Raw genomic sequence first — 16,920 nt, forward strand, 5'->3', positions numbered from 1 at the left:
TACAACAGATACAGACAAAGGAGATTCTGAAATATTTTTAGATTCTTTTTTCAAAAAGATTATAATCTTAATCTATATCGTCAAAGTCTACTAGTATAGACCATTAGAGCTTCTCAAAGTAGCTGCACTTACATTGTTAAATGCACATGCTATTTTTTTTCCAGGTTTTGAAGATCATGATCTCATGGATGCATCTAACTAAATGGTACGTGGGGACATGGTGGTCCTTTAGAGAGCACATCTAAATTACTGGCTAATTCCTTGGTTTGCCACCCAACATAGGACATTGTTTGATTCTATCTATCAGAAGTCTCCTAAATTTTCCCCACCATGCTGTCTTTATTAGCTTGAACTCTTTTCCTAAAATGGTCCTTCTGTTGATCCTGTCAGTTCTGCTTTTGAAAGAAGATGTCCGTGGGAGTGCACAGTCCAGTGAGAGGAGGGTGGTGGCTCACATGCCAGGTGACATCATTATTGGAGCTCTCTTTTCTGTTCACCATCAGCCCACGGTGGACAAAGTTCATGAGAGGAAGTGTGGGGCAGTTCGTGAACAGTATGGCATTCAGAGAGTGGAGGCCATGCTGCACACTCTGGAAAGGATCAACTCAGACCCCACACTCTTGCCCAACATCACACTGGGCTGTGAGATAAGGGATTCCTGCTGGCATTCGGCTGTGGCCCTAGAGCAGAGCATTGAGTTCATCAGGGACTCCCTCATTTCTTCAGAAGAAGAAGAAGGTTTGGTGCGCTGTGTGGATGGGTCTTCCTCTTCCTTCCGTTCCAAGAAGCCCATTGTAGGGGTCATTGGGCCTGGCTCCAGTTCTGTGGCCATTCAGGTCCAGAACTTGCTCCAGCTTTTCAACATACCTCAGATTGCTTACTCGGCAACAAGCATGGATCTGAGCGACAAGACTCTGTTCAAGTACTTCATGAGGGTTGTTCCTTCAGATGCCCAGCAGGCACGGGCCATGGTGGACATAGTGAAGAGGTACAATTGGACCTATGTGTCAGCTGTGCACACAGAAGGTAAGCATCCTTTACATTCATTGATGTATGTTTTATTACAGATCTCAGTTAAAAATTCAGGTTTTGGAAGACTAAAATATTCCTGATTATTTGGGATCTTTTTAGTTGCCCAGTTATAGTAATATAAGTAATATATTAATTAATTAATAATATAGTAATATATTATTAATTAATTATATATAAATAATATTAATTAATTAATAATATAGTAATATAAGAAGGGGATGAGTGACAGATGCCTACAGGAGCATAGATTTAAGCAAATATGAGTGTTTATGTGGCATGATTTGGTGAAATGGAAAACTGTTTTGGATTATGTATTGCGTTATCTATACTTCTGCTATAATGATGCTAGAGATTTTTGAGTTTTCTAGATCTTCATTGAACACCTCATAATTGTCACATTTAAAGTTGTTCCAACTGCTTATTATGTTTGATAAGGAGAGGTACACATAAATTCAGGTAGGAGCTCAATGCAGCCAGGTACAGTCTGCTTTGAAATATAGTATTTCATATTCTGGTATACTGTGACAGAAAATTACCAAACAATTTAGTCTTACCACTATTTTTTCAATAGAGAGTATAGTTAACTCTGGAATGATGATATGTATGAATTAATTTTATCCTTGTGTAGAATATACTCTTAAAGTATAAGTTTTAACAATTCAAAATCACATTTCCTTTGAAATTTGTGCTTCTTATGCTCAAAGCAAAATGAGAAAGCAAAATATGACTGAGGTTCTGTAATAATTAATAATAACATTAGCCCTTTTTATTGGTTATGGTACTTTGAAAATGTTTTCATATACATTACTTGTTAATGACCAAGGCTGTTTGGGATAGGTTTGGTTTGACTACAGAAGTTAAGTGACCCAATGTGAAATTCACTAGTTACACAACACTCTAGCACAACTTATTGCATATACTAAAACAAGAAGGTACAGAATACTTTTTATAATTCATTGAATCATCATGAGGATTAGTTAAGATTGAAGAATCTTGCAACAACATTATCAATGTGGTCCAGAGAATCCAATCCTGTAAAATGTGGATTGAGTTACTGAACAGTTTATTAAATGACCAGAGTGAGCCTGCTTCAGAGGTTGGCAACCAATCACCAATCAGATGTAGCAAACTATTCATTATGAAGTAGCATAATACAGATTTCACTGTGTGCCCACTCAGTAGCAGTAGTCGGAGCTACACAAACGTAAAATGGGCTTTTATACTGGACTGAGATATTTTTATGCCTCTGGAAATTTTTACGTGTAAATTTATTGTTTATTTATCGAGATATTGATATATGGAGATTTTGAGCAATGGATAGGTGATTGGACGAGGACACCTTGGAGTTTCTCCTAATGCTGAGATTTTTCAACATAAAACTATTTCATTTTATTCTCACAACAAGCCAGTGATACAGATGATCTCAATATTTTATTCCCATTTTAAAATACAAATGCTTTAAGAGTTTAAATGATCCATCCAACATATATCTAATAGTAATTTTAAGAGTAGGACTCATAGTTACTTGTAGTTTATGGTCCTATAATTGTTATTCCAATGGAATAACACCTGAGGATATATTTATACAACACGTATTCATTAAGCACAAATACATGTAAGGACTTCTGATAGTCCTGTAAAGGACAGCCCTATATTTTATATATCACTACCCTCAATGGGTATGCAATCTGGCAAAGGACATGAGGCATGCATTAATACTTATAGAACCATAATTCAGATAAGAAGAAGTTACAAATATGTCTCTAAAATAAACAGAAAAAAAATCAAGTTCCTCTCTGTGGTGATAAGGGCCATGGTGGAAATCTTCAAAAAGGAATTTGACAGTTGGGTTTTAACAGGAAGAGTACTGATAATTGGTGAAAATTAAGAAGGGTTGGATTTCCGGAAAAGGGCATGAGGAAATATGAGAAGGTGAGAAAGTAAAAAAATATTTACAAAACGCCAAGGATAAAGTTACGTTTTGGTTTGCCTGAAGTCATAAATTTCATTAGGGGCTTCCTTCCAGCTTCAGAAGAATAAACCTTGGTCTCTATGTAGGACATGACAATTCAAGATTGTGTTCTAAGAGAAATTAATGATCATAACCATTGGCTGTTACTAATTTAAGCTTTCAATTTTTTTTAACCCAAATGTACACTGATAGTGAGCTAATAAAATAAATTATGATTCATCCGTCTAAGTATTATTACTTAGCTATTAAATTGAATGAGGGAGTCTGTAGGTAATGAAATAATAATAATGAACTCCAAAATCATTTTAGGTGAAAAAGGCAAGGTGCAGTTTTGTGTAGTGGCATGTTATTTGTGTAAAATGGAGTTTGTATAAACCATTTGATTGATTTTCAAAGAACTGCTCTCAGAGAAGAACAAAACTGGTAACAGTTGCTCCTTTTGAGGAGGAAATTGAAGAGTTAGGGGATCAGGTAGAATGTATAACTTGTGCGTGCAAACCTTTGAAGCTGTGTACTATAAGCATAAACTACCTATTGTGACATAAAAATTAAAACATTCTATTTGTGGACAAAAAATAAGCCATTAAACATTCCATTGCCAAATTCAGGCAAATTTAATTATTTTTGCCAAAAATAGGTCAGTAGAAATGTTATTGCAAAACACTGGCAAAGTATTTGGATACCACAAGAATTCAGGAGAGAACAAACTTTGAGACTGAACAAAGACTGGAAGAAATATTTTGGCTTATTTATTTATGTGGTTTAGTCAGAAAGTATTTATATTGTTTTGATCCCAAGCAACTTTGTGTATAATGAGGTTATGTAGGATTATCTCTTAAAATTTGGGAGTATAAGAGTGGTGTGGTAGGAAGTTTCATGAGGCAAAAAATCATATCCAGGATCAGAAAAGTGCTTGTGTAGTGAGATACACCTCTGTTGGGTACTGTGGAAACTCCCCAAGATGATTCCTGGTTTTCTGGGGCCTGGCCTTTCAGAAAGCCTTTCAGAAAATGTGGGATTTACCATGAAACGGTAATACTAGTTCTTCCTTTAGCCTCTTTTTGTTGCTGGATTGGGATAACTCTCTCTAGACCCAAATTGCTCAGCCCCAGTATCTCAAAACTATTCCTATCTTCCTTTGACCAACTGATATTACTCTTTCTTGAAGAGTATTGAACTTTCTTTCTTTTTTTTTTTTTTTTTTTTTTTTTTTTTTTTTTTTGTTTATTTATTTTTGGGACAGAGAGAGACAGAGCATGAACGGGGGAGGGGCAGAGAGAGAGGGAGACACAGAATCGGAAACAGGCTCCAGGCTCTGAGCCATCAGCCCAGAGCCCGACGCGGGGCTCGAACCCACGGACCGCGAGATCGTGACCTGGCTGAAGTCGGACGCTTAACCGACTGCGCCACCCAGGCGCCCCGAACTTTCTTTCTTTTTTAAAAGTATTTATTTATTTTTGAGAGAGAGAGACAGAGTGCAAGCAGGGTAGGGGCGGAGAGAGAGGGAAACACAGAATCCAAAGCAGGTTCCAGGCTCTGAACTGTCAGCACAGAGCCTGACATGGGGCTCAAACTTGTGAACGGTGAGAACATGACCTAAGCCGAAGTTGGCCACTTAACCAACTAAACCACCCAGGCATCCCAGACTGTTGAATTTTCCAAATGCTTTCACATGAGGCATTGAAGTCTATGAAAGGATGCTGTCCCATTTAAATCCCCTATCCCCCATCCCCAAATTGCTCATTTACTTTATACTTAAGCATGGTAGTACTGTGTCACTCAGTCCTCTTGGCAGTGATCACAAGCTGTTCCTTCAAGAAAGTGTTGCTGTCACAGAATTCCAGAAGAGAGCACAAGGAGATTTGGGTTTTAGCTTCAGTGTTAATCACTTACACTTGCCATTTTCTTGATTTATGGTTTTTCTCTGGCAACAGAACTGAGTATTTACTGTGGCTTGTTGTACCATGCAGGCATTGTGCCTAGGCCTTCTAGACCAACAGGTCAATAGTATGAAAGTAAAACAAGAAAAAATAATTAAGGCAGACCACACTAGCTCTTCAACTGTGTGTAGGAAAGGAACATGCAATGACTCTGAAGGAAAAATGTTACCTTCTTTCAAAGGTGTCGATCCAGTCAGCACACTCTCTGCTCTAAGAAAATTTAAGGGGTCCTTTGCCTCAGCACTCTTACAAACCTTGGTATATGTGCCCATTATGGCACAGGATCAATGGTGCTTGCCTGTTTGGAGGAGTGACAGACTGGCTGCTTTGATGACTTCCTTTGCTTTGTAATTTGATAGTTCCCTTCTACTCCTGTGTGGCACCCGCCATGTGATTCCTTTGCTTAATAGGATGTGGTGGAAGTGAGGACTTCCTTTCTACTCTGTCTTAGAACACTATCATCACCATGTGAAGAATGAGAGCACCTAGGTTTTCCAGATAAGGCCATCTTAGACCACTTAACCTCAACTATGTGAGAGCAGTCAATGAAGATCAACACCGTTGCCTTTCTGCCTCTCACAGTTAACTGCAGTCACACATACAGCCCAGATGAAGCCATAAACATTACTCAGCTAACCGTAAATTTATGAGCAATAATGAATACCTTCAAGACTATAAGCAAACTCATCACCATGACTTTAACTGCCCCACTTCCCAATTGGATACTACTACAATGTTTACACTTCAAAATCAAAACAAAATAAATGCATTAACATGAATTAGTATTCTTTATATTTAAATGTGAAAACAATGTATTGTTCTACAAATGTGAAATAAATGCTGTGGGCCAGAAGGAAAATTTGGTCTTTCATTCATATTCCTGTAGCTAAAGACTTGATAATTCCCTTAAAGCCTTGATGCTTTAAATAATCAGACACTTATATACATTCCATTATTACATGCTTTCCCTGAATCTAGCCCAATTTCATTGAGAAAAGCAATTACAGATTGAATTTTATGTACAAAGTCATGTATATTGTACTTTATGGATGCCTTATAGGATTTTTATACTTCACAATTTTTGCCGACTTTAAATTCCACTATACATCCAACGGGCCTATCAGAGTTCCTAGCATATAATAGGTATTCACAGACTATTTGCTGAATGGATGAATTTGTGTTAGAATAGTACCTCACTATTTATGAATAGATAGCATGTAGAAAAATAGCAGGCACTTATAATTTTTCACAGTTTTGCTTCTTTTTAAAAATGAGGTGCCAAGATGCCTCCCTTGATTAATTGTAAAATGCTATTCACACTCTACTCCTTTTTTGTTTGCACTGGTTCTTGAATTTATTATTTCTATCTAATGATATAGGAATGCTAATTTGTTCTAGCCAAAAAGCATGTCAGTGATGCTCTTGGGGAAAAATGTACGAATAAGTTGTACTGGTAAAATGACATCATTAAGAACATTGTCTTTCAGGTTAACCTACGTATTGCAATGTTGTACCACTTTTAAGTTGTGATATGGTTTTCCATCAATTATTTTAACATGTGAAAACACTCAAGCTTTAGTTGAAAGATTTTCAAAGTGATTCATAGTATATATGCTTAGTTTAACTTTTAAAAAATGGGACTACATTTTCCTGTTACATTATTTCTACTAATTGGGATTGTATCAAGACAACAATTTAGTATGAAAAGACAAGAAATGTCATTACGGGCCTTATTGGTATTTTTAAAAGGGGTTTCATTTTGTTTCTCCAGGGGTTGAATAATGTTGGGAGTTGAGATGGATTTTTGAGATGATCATGATAATAATTCAGACACAAACTATTGTTTAGCTTTGTAAAATGTTAACATTGGAGGTGTCTTAGGTGAGCAAGTAATTTAATACCTCTGTTACTGTGGGGAAAACAGACAATAAGGACAGGTAATTGAGTTTTGGAACTCAATATTCCTGACCAGAATTCAGTTTCCACATCATTGTTAGGAATAATTACTTAAGTTCTTTCTTTTTATTTTTTTAATTTCCATTGTGTTACTATTCCATTTTATTGCTGTATTCCCTTTTTCTTCATCTCAATGATGCCAGTCTGCTATGTTTTTAATTTTTTTTTATGTTTATTTACTTTTGAGAGAGACAGAGACAGAGCATGAGCACGGGAGTGGGAGGGGTAGAGAGAGAGAGAGAGGCAAAGAATCTGAAGCAGGCTCCAGGCTCTGAGCTGTCAGCAGAGAGCCCAGTGCAGGGCTCAAACTCACAAACTGTGAGATCATGACCTGAGCTGAAGCCGGATGCCTAACCGACTAAGCCACCCAGGTGCCCCTCAATCGGCTGTAAGTTTTTTTTTTTTTATTTTTTTTTTCCAACGTTTATTTATTTTGGGGACAGAGAGAGACAGAGCATGAACGGGGGAGGGGCAGAGAGAGAGGGAGACACAGAATCGGAAACAGGCTTCAGGCTCTGAGCCATCAGCCCAGAGCCTGACGCGGGGCTCGAACTCACAGACCGCGAGATCGTGACCTGGCTGAAGTCGGACGCTTAACCGACTGCGCCACCCAGGCGCCCCATTCGGCTGTAAGTTTTAATGCCTATCTGAAGTCATAGTAGGTACTACAAATGAATTTATTAATGTAAAAGTTAGCTTTGAGAAATGGCATGATCTCTTTGCTCTTGAACGGTGAATTAGAGGAAGTGCTTCTTTGCCTTTGAAATATTTTCCTTTGCTTCACAAAAAATCTGGAAAAATTAGACCCCCATAAATCTTTGTGATTATGAAATGTTTGGGTAATTATATTGGTTACCCTGATACAATAATACATAAAAAAACAGAAGATGCAGAGACTTCTAGCTGGGTTCTTCATTAAATTAGATCACAGAACACTAATCTGGAAAATACAGTGGCAACTTTTAATAGTAAATAAGTAATTTTTCATATTCATACATCACTGTCAGAAACTTCATTGTTAGTAATGAAAGAAATACAGGTGGCCTTGGGAAATGCTTCTCACCTTCCATTCCAGATAGAATAGCATATGGACTATTAGTGGCTAGCCTCTGAGGGAGTTATTATTGCCTTGCTCAGGGGAAAAATAGAATCCATTGACATATTTAGCTGTGGCTTGGACAAGATCTTCCCTATTTATAGATTAGATCTGAAAAATTGGACTTTAGACCAGGTTTGACTCTGACTCACCTATAAAAGCCTCATGACAGAGATAGTATCCCTGTTTCCACCTTCTCAGGCACTATTTCTGTCCATTCACTGATGCAAATACCAGAATTTCCCTCCCAAATACTCCATGCCCAGGATGATTAAGTTAGAAGGAACTTTATTTTCAGAGGTTATCACTGCACCGATGCCCCAACACACACAGACACAAATATCTGGGGGAATACGCAGTTCCAACTAATCAGATGCTTCCTTTAAGGAAGATCATCATCATCTCTCTCTCTCTCTCTCTCTCTCTCTCTCTCTCTCTCTCTCTCTCAGAGAGGGAAAGAGCATGCACCTGATGGGAGAGGGGCAGAGGGAGAGAGAGAGGGAATCCTAAGCAGGCTTCATGCTCAATGTAGAGCCTGATGCAGGGCTTAATCCCATGACCCTGGGATCATGACCTGAGCCAAAATCAAGTCAGACGCTCAACCAACTGAGCTACCCAGGCACCTCAAGGAAGATCATCTCTTAGTGTGTATGCCTGCTAGATATATTTAGCATTTCTCTATTTTGTGGATGTGAGCTGCACACATTGTGTGTTTTTTCTTTACCTTCCTTATTCCAGACCCTAAAGAGATAACATTATTTTCTGAACTTTAGAGTTTGAATATTCAGAATGTTCATTCATTCTATTTATTAAAGAGATAGTCACATGACACCATTCCTTAATCATTAGAACCTTATTAGCTTCTAGATTTATAAAGTTTACTCTGAGTAACAAAGGTTGCTACTGAGTGAAGAAAACTGGAATGGGAGGACATGGTATGAGGTGCTTCTGTTCCAATTAACACAACTTCTGCACAGCAAACTCTACCCAGTACACATGAAGTAAGTACTTAAGAAAAAAACAAGGATAGGACTTCACAAAAGTCTAAACAGAGGATCTTTTCCCTTTCCTCCTTTTCTCTGTTTTCTTTCTGCCTGTCTCATTTATCACATTTTCCTCATCTCTTACTTGTAGTTGTTATACTTTGTAGGTTCAGTGAATCTGGTCAAGGGTAATAGCATCATTATTTCCTTAATTTGAAAATGAATACATGAGAGCTAAAGATTACATTCATGCTATTTTGGAGGTGGGGAAAAATAAAATTAAAAGGACAAGTTTTGCTAAAAGAAATGTCACTGACATCAGAGCTAAGAGTTTTTACTATGTGACTCTGAGAAAATCACTTCAGCTCCTTCTTTTATTTGCCCTACGAAGAATGGCTAGAAAGTTCTTGGAGGTACCTTCCAAGACTGATTTTCTGTGACTTGCTTTTATGCTTCCACAGGCTACACCTGGGATGGGTTAAATGTTGGGCATTACATTTAAAATAAATGCAGCTAGGGCATGATCGGTTTAAAAGAGAGTGGTCAAAATGGTTGTTAGACTTGAAACCATGCCTTCAGGGGCGCCTGGGTGGCTCAGTCAGTTGAGCATCCGACTTCTGCTCAGGTCATGATCTCACAGTCTGTGGGTTCGAGCCCCGCGTCGGGCTCTGTGATGACAGCTCAGAGCCTGGAGCCTGTTTCCAATCCTGTGTCTCCATCTCTCTCTGCCCCTCCCCCAGTCTCACTTTGTCTCACTCTGTCTCTCAAAAATAAATAAATATAAAAAAAAATTAAAAAAAAAAAAAAAAGAAACCATGCCTTCAGAGAACGAATTTAGCACACACAAGACATGGCAGGGACATGACTGCTACCTTTAGTATTTGGAGAATTCAGGTGGAAAGGAACTGTACTCACTCTATGTGGCCAGGAGCATAACAAGAGAGCTAATTACTGAAATACCAGGGTAACAAATTACAGTTCAATTTAAAAAAAAGGTTATGTTTATTCATTGACACAACTGTTCACTGAAGAAATTGTGGGTTAGTTTTCTGTAAATTCTATGCACAGCCTGGAATGGATAATCACTTGGAGGGGCTGTGGAAAATGAACTGAAACCTTATTTCAGGGAAGGAAGGAGTTGGACTATTTGTCCTTTTTGATAACTCCCAATATTGACAATCAAATGCCATTTAATTGAGATTCTATTCTGTGATTTAAAACATGACTACATATACTGTGATATTTCATTAATTTGTTTACTTATTCCACAACACATTCTAAAAAGTCATCATTTCATAGATTAGAGAATAGGTATGGAAAGAAGTAATTTCCCCCTAATACTGCAGCTAGTTGGTGGCAAAGCAAGGATTTGGAGCCAAGGGCAATTCTTTTTTTTTTTTTTTTTTTTTTTTTTTATATGAAGTTTATTGACAAATTGGTTTCCATACAACACCCAGTGCTCATCCCAAAAGGTGCCCTCCTCAATACCCATCACCCACCCGCCCCTCCCTCCCACCCCCCATCAACCCTCAGTTTGTTCTCAGTTTTTAACAGTCTCAGTCAGAGTGGCCAAAATGAACAAATCAGGAGACTATAGGGCAATTCTTTTTAAGTGAACCCACACTTCCTCCCTTTATATTGGGGTAGTTGTGACTAAAGGAAGAGTGGAATGCACTCTTATTGACTCTTTTTCCCTCTTTAGGAAACAAGACAACTCTTTGTTTTCCCACCGAGAAAATCTTTGAGCATGTTTCTTGTGTCTTTTTATTCAGCTTTGAAAGTAACACCTTTCTTTGTTCCCATGGAAGGAATTAATTATAGTAAAAAGAAAATAAATTAAGGAGGATGCTTGTGGCAACAAGTTGACCTCACAGAAGAACTTTTTGTGAGTCTGATGATAAGTACAGACTGTATCTGGTTGTTTTTATTCACATTTCCATTGCAGACGCCACACTCTGTCCTTCAGATGCCAATTATAGGAGGAAGCAGGATGGTACACATTTTTTAAGAACAGGAGAACATATTGTTAAATGATGTAGCCTTATGTATGAAAGACCTCTTTGGAATTCATCAGAACTAGGAGTTATGAAATCTCATTTTGGCACATTTGCATATATTCCAGAAAGACTTCTCAACTTAACCAAATGTTGAGTTGAGATTTTTTGGCAAGAGGTGTGATCGTCAGCTTTGTTCATTTCAGGGGACTTTGAAATGAGTGATTATGCCCCAATGATGCATTTTATGTATCATGGAGACTTTCAAAAGAAAGAGATTGCCTAGTCAGTGTTTAGTTTTATTTTTTCAAAATGTACATCATAACCCATTGTAAAACCTGTTTGGTGGCTTGAGACAAGCAGTTAATGTAAAGGTGAATAAAATAGGATAGAGTAGAATATAAACATCAGAGTATTACATGAGAGCAAGGGTAGGTATTGCTTTGTACATTTTTATTTTAGTTGTATGTAACCATATGTGTCCTGTGGGCTACCATTTGAAATGTATTTCATACTATGTCTTACAGCTAAAAAAACCTTGAAAGCAATTTATTCTACTTTTCTTTTTAACATCGTTAGTACATTTTTTGCTAGAGAAATGTAATATACATACTCAGGTTTATTCTTTTGTGACAGTATCATTTGGTTTGTCTCCCTGGTGCATGGGTTTTAAGTCTTATTATTAAAAAATAAGCAATGATCTAAGGCACCCATAGTGGGAAATGGCAAAGACTTTGAGAAAATATAAATAATTAATATGCTGTTGATACATGGCATAACCATCAACATAGGATAATGGTGAGGACACCTGCCCAGGAAGTTAGGGACAATTTCCTAGTCTGAGTTTTTATCAGAGATCAGGACAAGCCTGGGAACATTTTATGGTTTTAATATCCCAATATAGCACATTAAAAAATAAATACAAATGACATTACAGTTTTGGTACTAAAAGTGTACATGTAACAAATTCATACATCTACCCCCAACTATTACACACACACACACACACACACACACACACACACAGAAAGTAAATACAATGCAGCAATATTCCTAAGATGGTTCTTTGTTACATAAAATAAGTCATGGTACATATATATGTACCATGTATACATATATGTACATATACATATATACATATCCATGGTACATATAATATGGTGTGTAATAAGGCACAAGTTTAAACATATAAAGTGATAGCTTTATTTCAGTTTTTTTCTTGAGTTTTCTAATGATTACATGTACAATCACATATGCTATGTAGTTCAGTCTACATTTGAGGTCTTTTGAGAATATGAAGATGAAGCCAAATATCATTAGTAAGAAAAAGTGAGATAAGATAGGACAGAGCATTTTTAGAAGTAAAAGTAGTTTCACAAAATGGGTAAACAACATTGGGGTCATGACCTTAAATTCACAAAGTTTGTTGCAAAGACATCTCAGGAATCAGTTTCCTGATACTTTGCAACCATTTTATTTAAGTAGTATGAACACAGGTTTGAGTGTAAATCCTGATTAACAAGTGTTCTTGCATGTGGAGGCACTTTGGACTAAGTCATTTAATTTAGTTTTCTCATTATCAAATTGAGATAATTCCTTTCACATAATACTTGTGAAAAAATAAATATAAGGCATTTAGCGTCAACCTTAGCACACAGCAAGTGCTCAATAAATGTCTTCTAAATTAGTTTGCCAAGAAACTGCCTTGCCTTATTTGGAAATGAAGACAAGATCCATAACTAAATGTTTCACTTTGGCTTTACTTACTTAAATTGATTAGTGAATGAGGTGGAATATTAGGAAAGTGACCAGTAAATGCAGTGAGTTAGATTTTTACCAATTTTCCTTTTGGAAGTTGGGTTTGCAATCGTATAATACAAGATAGCATGCTTAGCTCTTTGGCACAATTATTACTATGTCCCACAACCTCACCTCTAATTGCTGAGAGATGTTATGGTGTAATAAAATGAGCAGTCTGGAAATCCAAGAGCTAGACTATTAAGATGGTTATCTTCAGTGTGTGTGTGTGTGTGTAGGGGTTGGAGGTATGGGAACAGAGGAGGTTGAAGATGGAAAGTCAGTGCAATACCTTAAGTACTTCCGAATCATGCTTACTTTTATAGTAAGCATGAACATCTTTTGTAGTTAAAAAAAGGCACAATGGATACATGATTTCTTTGTAAATTTCAAGTCAGACAGGCTCTTGCCCCTTAACTAGTCAGTAACTGTGACTTTGCTAATGAAAACTATATTGTTGCACACTGAGGCATGCATAGGCCTGAGTATAAAACCAAGGGGAAGTAATATGGGCTTTAGAAAATAAAACAATTAATAGTTAGTTTGAAAACTAAACTAATTCTCTTTTGTAGATCATTGTAGCACAAATAATATGAATGGCAATAATACTAACTATTATTTATCTAGCCTATACTGTTACTGTTATCAGAAATAATCAGTGTTTCATAATCTATGAATTGATACCAGATATAAATTTTGGTGCTCTTATTAGCATATTATTAGTAATGCTATCTGAATGTCAGTCCTACCCATAGCTACAATGAAAGTAGAACAGAGAATAAAAAGGATATGTCTTCCTTCATTTTTCTTAATGAATCTAAAAAGGGACATTTTATATTTGCCAGTTTCTTCACAAACCTCCTTGATATTTCTTTGGTTATGTAACCTTTTCTTCCAGTCATATATGTACTTTTCACCAGATTAGGGTTGGGATTTCAAGCCTTGAGTCTCCCTAATAAGAGTAGAGAGTCATTATCCTTTCAGAAATAGGTATTATTGCATTGCTATATGGTGAATTTTTATCCTTTAGAGAAGCTGGAGAAATATAAAAGTTATGTAAGACATATTAAAGTTTCATGTTAGTTTACTTTCAATTTCATGGAATTTGAAAAAATTGAATTACAAATGAAACTGGTAATTAATATGTGTTTTTTGAAGTAAATTGATAAAAGAGAGAAAAAATATATCAAGATGCTGAAAAAGTTAGCTATCTGGCTGTGTTATTCATTATCAAACTTAATTTGGTTATTTTCAATCCCTAAATCAGTCCACTCATCCCTTATCACATGAGTATAATTAGTTCTCATTTTTTTGTTCTGAGGAAATAAAACTTTATAAACAACCATTAATTTTCATTACACTTAATGTTAAAACTCTAGGCTTTATTAAAAATATATATATATACTGAAGAATCAAGCTGGCAATATTAATTATATGGATTTATATGTATTTTTATTGATAATAAATCCTCACATAAGTAATAAAATGCAAAAAAAATACAAGTTATTTGGGAGTTGGTGGTACTTTAATTTGCCAAGTTGCTTAAAGTTATAAAAATAATTAAAAACTGGCAGCAACATTTTTGATTATTTGAGAAAAAATTTTGCACAAAATATATCATACATTCTGGACAAAGTGCAATATATTTCAATGCAAGTATATACTGTATAAAAGCTCACCTAATGGACCTCAAGATCTATGTGATGCCATGATAAATGAACTAACTTATTCATTAATAAATTAGTATTATGGGAATATATTGTGTTAGACATTGTGGTGCACACTGTGGAAAAATACATGATGAAGTACTTGCCAGCACATAACTTTTCTTAGATGTACACTGTTCTGACCTCATATTAATGTAAAATTTACCCTCAGAGAAAGAATATGGTTATATGTAAGCAGAAATTTATAAAATGATACTTATGTGGCAAGGGATGAGCATATAAAGAAACTAGATTGAAGGAAGGAAGTCTTTTTAAGTATAATTTGGAAAATTATGGCAAGTTTAAAAAGGTTTTTATAAGAATTTCTATTTACTGTCATCACTAAGTAATACCAGTGAGATAAGTAATCCTAGAAGCAGAATATTCACGATTAAGGTGAATAGGGATGGAGATCTTCTGCCAGAAGTAAAAAAAACAAAAAACAAAAACCAAAAAAGGAAAGTAATGTGTTGTTATTTGTGGTTATTTTGTTTAGTACAGTGTGGTTCTTATATTTGCCTAATACTTAATATTCTGAGATTGAAGGAAACCATGTAGAGAATCAGAGGTCACCTCGTTGTATCCTTTTGTTTATACAATTCCGTGTCCCTTGATCTAGGATGAAGTCGATAAGTATTATTCTATTCAAGATAGTCTAAGTTATGTACCATTAATATTTTTATATAAAATAATAAGATTTTAATCTCCTTCACTAACATATATTGCAGACAACCTCAAACAATAAACTATAAAATGCATAATCACTAGTAATTAAGACATTCTCTGGCTTGTTTAACAAAGTTGAGGTCATTTCTTTTTATGAATTTAGATCTCTGGTAATTATCTCATAATATAGGACTCTGGGAAAACTTACGCACTTTTTTATTCCTTTTAATCATACTGTATTTTTCCTGATACAAATTTACATTCTTGAGTGAAATTATTCATAAACTCAATCCTAAACTCTGATTTTGATGTTTCTTTGCTTCTTTCTTGAAATTCTCAACCTTCTGTCTCTTCCTGAGTCTTAGTTCTGAATCTTAAACTCTATCATACTTTTCAAATTCTTTTGAGTGATCAGTAGAATTGTTTTACTGAACTGGTTTCACTTACGTAAATAGCACCATCCTTGAAGGAGGCAGTGAATTTTGTGACTGTAGAGAATAGTACTTTGGGTTTGTTTGGCAGGAATTTCTCTGCTAGCCTTAAGGCTTTTTACATGCCTTTGCTTTTACCTTCACTCTGTCAGTAGATAGCAAACCATATTGCATATGACTTTAAGGTTTAAAGAGGTTGAAGAGAGTTTAACACTTGTGCCATCCATAGGAAGAAAGAGTATCATTGACAAATGTGATGAATAAAGGTAGGCTCTCAAAATTTTAATATACAGTATACGAAGGTGGCCATGATTAGACTTTCAGAATTGTACGCAATTTCTAATCAAAAGGCAACTGAAATTGGTCTTAACCATTCCTGAAAAAGAGGCAAAACTCCTACTGAAGTGATTGAACTTGAGTATGGAAAACTACCTCTTATCCAATTAGAGTGCTGAAGAATTTGTTTTTGAGATCAGTGGAGAGAGCATTCATCATGGAATTGCTTTGGGGACTATGTTCGATTTCCCACTTTGGGATGACCTTGGGCAGTTCACTTAACCTTTCAGAATACACAGATCCTCATTTTTAAGATCGTAGCTGGTTATATCTGCACCCCCTGTACTAATCTTTTGTTAGAATGGTCAATTGAATAATCAGTTAATGCACTTTATAAATTTAAAGCTGCCTGATGTGTTAATTAATTAAATATCAAATGAGTACTCACTGTGTGCCAAGATCTATATGCTTGGGCTAGGCTTTTATAAAGTACTGAGTACAATAGTGTGAAAATCAGATCCTAATCAAAGACTTCATTAGTGATGTCTTCACCACAATAAAACAGTGAGATTTTGACTGCCAGTTATAGTTGGGGGCAGGGAAAGGAAGGTGAGCTCCTCCACATCATGTGCATGTCCGTAGGTAACAGATGTTGATAAAGTGTCAGATCTGAAATACACATCAAAACCACAATGAGCTACCACCTCACACCTGTCAGAATGGCTAAAATTAACAACACAGGAAACAACAGATGTTGGCAAGGATGAGAAGAAAGGGTAACTCTCTTACCCACTGTTGGTGGGAATGTGAATTGGTGCAGCCACTCTGGAAAACAGTATGGAGGTTCCTCAAAAAGTTAAAACTAGGACTACCCCACAACCTAGCAATTTTACTAGTAGGTATTTACTCAAAGGATACAACAATACTGATTTGAAGGGGCACATGCACCCCAACGTTTATAGCAGTGCTATCAACAACAGCCAAATTGTGGAAAGAGCCCAAATGTCCATCAACTGATGAATGGATAAAGAAGATGCGGTATATATGTACAATGGAATATTAGTTGACAAT

At 36.1% G+C, this 16,920-nt stretch overlaps 1 protein-coding gene across 3 annotated transcripts in view; it reads left to right on the forward strand.

Annotated features, from left to right (window-relative positions):
• Nucleotides 1-365: 365 nt before the first annotated feature.
• Nucleotides 366-16,920, forward strand: part of GRM5 (glutamate metabotropic receptor 5) — a 507,510-nt gene continuing 490,955 nt past the window's right edge. For all 3 annotated transcript variants that reach the window (XM_047072296.1, XM_047072297.1, XM_047072298.1), the window contains exon 1: nt 366-1,026. In XM_047072296.1, coding sequence (XP_046928252.1) covers nt 366-1,026 — 661 coding nt within the window. The remainder of the gene's footprint in view (nt 1,027-16,920) is intronic.

This window comes from Lynx rufus, unplaced genomic scaffold (assembly GCF_022079265.1).
Source record: "Lynx rufus isolate CCGP_SWC_20201006 ecotype Redwood Valley unplaced genomic scaffold, mLynRuf1.p SCAF_9, whole genome shotgun sequence".
Classification (NCBI taxonomy): Eukaryota; Metazoa; Chordata; class Mammalia; order Carnivora; family Felidae; genus Lynx; species Lynx rufus.